The 5,000-nt window shown below is 47.3% G+C and overlaps 1 protein-coding gene across 2 annotated transcripts in view; it reads right to left on the reverse strand.

Moving 5' to 3' along the window:
- vps13c (vacuolar protein sorting 13 homolog C) overlaps positions 1-5,000 on the reverse strand; it is a 66,733-nt gene that overhangs the window by 42,872 nt on the left and 18,861 nt on the right. For both annotated transcript variants that reach the window (XM_079294832.1, XM_079294831.1), the window contains exons 23-34: positions 4,840-4,972; positions 4,033-4,105; positions 3,705-3,802; positions 3,460-3,613; positions 2,805-2,884; positions 2,514-2,573; positions 2,128-2,278; positions 1,926-2,042; positions 1,747-1,850; positions 1,464-1,631; positions 241-545; positions 10-157 (exon numbers count right to left, since the gene is read on the reverse strand). In XM_079294832.1, coding sequence (XP_079150958.1) covers positions 10-157; positions 241-545; positions 1,464-1,631; positions 1,747-1,850; positions 1,926-2,042; positions 2,128-2,278; positions 2,514-2,573; positions 2,805-2,884; positions 3,460-3,613; positions 3,705-3,802; positions 4,033-4,105; positions 4,840-4,972 — 1,591 coding nt within the window. The remainder of the gene's footprint in view (positions 1-9; positions 158-240; positions 546-1,463; positions 1,632-1,746; positions 1,851-1,925; positions 2,043-2,127; positions 2,279-2,513; positions 2,574-2,804; positions 2,885-3,459; positions 3,614-3,704; positions 3,803-4,032; positions 4,106-4,839; positions 4,973-5,000) is intronic.

The following is a 5,000-nucleotide window of genomic DNA, read 5'->3' on the forward strand; positions in this document are numbered from 1 at the left end:
GAGACCTACGTTGAGGGACCGGAGGACTCCCTGGACCTGGACTCCGGGGATCTCGGTGAACCAGGAAGCAGCCAGGTTCCTGGTGACGAGCAGCTCCAGGTTGATTGGCTGGAGGATCTCGATGTCGTGGTGAGAAGCGTCTTGTCTCAGCGTGGTTCTAAAAAAAGGAGACTTCCTGTTTGTGTGTTCAAGGACGCTCAGAAACAGGAAAAACACCAAAACTCTGAATGATCAGAATACCTGGAGAGCTTCAGCTGCGTCAGCTTGACGTCCATCTTCTCCACCACCACCGGCAGAGAGAAACCCTCGGCGGGCAGCAGGGAGAAGCTGTTCCCCACCGTGATCAGACCCAGGTCCACCACCACGGCATTCTGGGAAGTGGAGGACTCGGGGATGATGATGAGCGGGGCCTTCAGCTTGATGTCCGTGGACAGACGGAAGCTCTTCTGGGCGAAGCCCCGGACGCTGGACGCCGCCTTCTCTGCCGCCTGAGCCGTGGCGGCGCTCAGAGCTTCTTTGGCCGTCTGGAAGTTATCGACGAACATCTGGAGGAAAGAAATGAACGAATCAGGAGGTGAGAGGACAACAAACGACGACACGATGAAAGACTCGTTGTGAGGCGTTCACGGCCCGCACGGAGAGCACGCCGTCATTTCTGTTTCATAAACCTTCAGATTGATAATACGAAGCTCAGAGTCATGACAGATATGTCTCTGTGTTTACATGAATCTATAATACGAAGACAATCTTAAAATAGTTGTCAACTTTTAAATCTGTAGGAACATATATATATATATGTATATATATATATACATATATATATATATGTATATATACACACACATAGGAGGGAAGGAGGGAAGTGAGGTCACACAGGCAGAGGTCATGTGACGGTCATGTGACGGGGGGGGGGGTAATGATGGTGGCTGAGTGAGTTAGCATAGCACTTATGGAGGAAGTGAAAACAGGAGGTTTTGATGCAGTTCAGAGAGGTGCATGCTGGGAGTTGTACCTCGTCAGCAGACGCGTACTGAAAGCTAAAAGAAGCCTAGAAGAATACAAAAACAACACACAGCAACAAGACGAGAGACATGAGACACAAGAAGAAGAGCGTGCAACAGGAAACACCAAACACACCACAGGTCAAAGGTCACTTGTCCTGTTTCTGCTGAATATCTTAGGTCTATATTTGAGAATTAACAATGAGATAAAAGATGATATTTCAGAGACTATGTTGGAACCATCTGAACATGACAAACACAGAACTACTCTACAAACCAACATGAAGCGTAAACTCATCAAACTTAAAGCAGAATCCACCAAATACAGACAAACTACACCGTGAGTTGATGTGTGAACATTTACCTGCACTCCTTTATATGTATATTGTTTGTCTCTGAATTACTGTGTATAACTAAGATATATACATGTATATATACACATGTATGTAAAGAATATCTGACCAGCAGCGACATGAGGAACTTGTGCAGGTAGACGATCTGGATGCAGCCCAGACGCAGCGTGACCTTCCCGTCCACCCTCGACGTGTCGCTGTATCCGTCTCCCTCTGTGGCCCCCGAGAACAAGGAGAGCCTGAAGCTGAACACCTCCTCACCCATGATGGACACCGCCTGGGGGGGGGGGGGGGGGGGGGGGTCATTCTCATCCACATAGCTGCTTATAATAATGACTTTAATGAACCACAGTGAACACAGAGAAGCACAGCGTCATGTCAGCGTGAGGGACCTTCGTGTGGACGCTTTTGGGGTTGACGTCGGTGACCACGATGTCTCGGAGTCGAGCGAACACCTCCGTCTCCTTCGCCTGCACCGACACCGACACATCGATTCCTGCAGGAGTCACGTGACACTGTGAAGCTCACTCTTTAGTGTGCGTGTTGTTTAGCGCCATGATGCTTTTCATACCTTGGACTCTGATGTCGGCGATGCTGCGGCGGTCGTCACACACCTCCACGTGGAAACAACCCAACATGGCGAACAGCTTGAAGCTGAACACGCCGCCATCTTTGGCTCCTTTAGACACTGCAGAGAGAGACATGGGGGATTCAGAGGCCCTTCCCATCAAAGACAGAGACAACAATAGACAGACACACCTGTAGGGACTCACCTGTCCGGCCCTGTCCCGGCTTCTCCACCTGCTTTTTGGCGTCTCGGTCTCGGCCGGCGGCGAGTTGCGGCGGCACGGCGCTGTTCAGGTAGTTTATGGTTGAGAGCAGAGCTTTGGTGTGAAGGAGGAAGTCCAGAGAGGAGAACTCCACCTGAAACACCAGCAGGTAAACAGCTGTGAGAACACCTGAGAAACACAAATGTTTATCTCCTCCTCCTCCTCCTCCTCCTCCTCCTCCTCCTCCTCCTCCTCCTCCTCCTCCTCCTCCTCCTCCTCCTCCTCCTCCTCCTCCTCCTCCTCCTCCTCCTCCTCCTCCTCCTCCTCCTCCTCCTCCTCCTCCTCCTCCTCCTCCTCCTCCTCCTCCTCCTCCTCCTCCTCCTCCCCACCTTCAGTGTTTGCTCCGTGTTGTTGAACTGAGTCTGGAAGCTCGGACCGCCGCGGTCGGCCTGGAGGACGAGAGAAACACAATGTTGATCAGTGTTTGTGTTCGTAAATGTGTCTTTATTTGCTAACATACATATATACATGTATATGTACGTATATATATATATATACACACATATACATGTATATATGTACGTATATATATATATACACACAGTGGCGGTAATGTAATTAGAGTCACTATCGTGGGATGAAACTAAAGGTTTGATGTCGGTGAGTAACTCTGTGCTCACCTTGATGAACTCCACCTTCAGCAGGTCTGAGCCCTGCTGCTCCGAGGTGCTGATCAGGTGGAGAGGTTTGTTCCTGCCGTCTGAAGACAACACATTTTAGAACTTTCCTATTAAAGCAGTACGTTGACATCATTCTGATATTTATAAAAAATACAACAGAGACAAAAACTAATTTAAGTTCTGGAATAATTTCCATCAAGATGGAGAACGTTTAGTTTGTGAACATTTCAAGGAAGTAGACAATATCAAAAGTATTATAAATAAACTACATTTAGTCACTTCATGCGTGGATATGAGAACTATCTCATCACAAAAATAAGAAAGTAAATGCATCCAAGAAGCATTTTTAAGACAGATTGATTGTTTAACTTCCACCCGAGGAGGTTTGAGATTCATTCTAGATGAAATGATGATGATGAAAAGGTGAAAACAAAACATCATATGTGTCCTCATACAAACGTATTAAATCTCATCTCAGAGACACTCGAAAAAAGACTTTAAGTTACTCTGAAGACAGTTAAGAGCACCTTAAAGTAAACTCCTTTCGTTGAATATGAGATTAATATGCAGGTCAGAGGACGACCAGTTTTTTATCAGATGGAATATTTTTACATTTATTTGGAAGTTCCAATCATGATGCAAAAATATACGTTACCTGGTACGTCACAGTAGTCGAGTGTGACTCTGCGCAGGTATGAAGTGACACTGAGGTCGAAGCTCCGCCTATTCCCTTCAGCTCCCAGCTGACAGACGCTGAGGGACAGGACGGTCTTCTCCTGGTCCACCTGCCGGGTCAGCTCCAACAGCACCTGAACACACCACACACACACACACAGCTGTCTCACATGGAGTCACTATAAAACTCACATGATGATCTGAGACCAGAGGAAACTAACAAACCTCTTTGACTTCAAACTTGAAGTGAAGGTCAGTGAGTTCCTGACTCGAGCGCTGCTGATCCTCATCTGTCGACTTGTCACTGGCATCTTCATCTGAATCTGAAACCCAGCAGCACCAATGAATAAGTGTAGGATGATTGTGTTCAACGGTTTAAAAGTAACAAACAAGATTAGTTACCCTCATGTCTCACGAAAATTAAGAAATACAGATGTGACTTTACCAACGGAATGAAGATACATATGTTTTGTCTTGAAAAGTTATTTTTCCTTTTTGTAATTCTTGGTTTTGTATCAGTTAAACAGCCAATCAGAGAGCAGGCATAATTGACCTGTTTCCATGGTGTTCAGGAGGACGGGGTGAAGCTGGAGTGCTCGTGGTCTGGCCTCCGCCAAGGACAGCACCTGCAACAGGAAACACACCCAAATATGGTGATAGATCCCCATCACTCCCCTAAATATACCCGACAACTCCCCGAACTTCTCCCCATCACTCCCCTAAACATACTCCACGACTCCCCAAACTTCTCCCCATCACTCCCCTAAATATACTCCACGACTCCCCAAACTTCTCCCCATCACTCCCCTAAATATACTCCACGACTCCCCAAACTTCTCCCCATCACTCCCCTAAACATACCCGACAACTCCCCAAACTTCTCCCCATCACTCCCCTAAACATACCCCATGACTCCCCAAACTTCTCCCCATCACTCCCCTAAACATACCCGACAACTCCACAAACATGTCTCGATCCCTGCCCTAAACGTACTCAAACTTCTCCTGACACTCCACAAAACATTCCCCTTCAATCTTCCAATCACTCCTTCTAAATTTCCTTTCACTCCCAAACCGTCCCTTAAACTTCCCCTGTAACTACCCTAAAGTTGTTCCCATCACTCCGATAAACTTTGCCCTAAATTCTCATGCTGTCTTTCATACAAAGTTCCCCGTTACTCTGCTTAACTTTTAAATGACTTTCTAAACTCCTCCTTCTAATCCTCCCGTTTGTCCACAAACGTCCCGTCAAACCCAAACTTTTGATCATCATTCTGCTTTGCTTTACCTCGTCACCACCCTAAAGTCTTGATCATTTCAGTGGGTGTGGTCACAATTTAACCAGACTGTACCAAGTGTACCTTCTCCGTGGGTGTGGACGGGGGGGAGCCCATGTTGGGGAGCGGGATGCTGTCGACCAGATTCAGAACGTGGTGGATCTTCTGGTCTGAGATCTTGACGTGCAGCAGCGGCAGCTCCCCTGACACCTTCAACCTGGACGCACAAACACCCCCGATATGAT

The sequence above is a fragment of the Melanostigma gelatinosum genome (genome assembly GCF_949748355.1).
Source record: "Melanostigma gelatinosum genome assembly, chromosome: 2".
NCBI classification, from domain to species: domain Eukaryota; kingdom Metazoa; phylum Chordata; class Actinopteri; order Perciformes; family Zoarcidae; genus Melanostigma; species Melanostigma gelatinosum.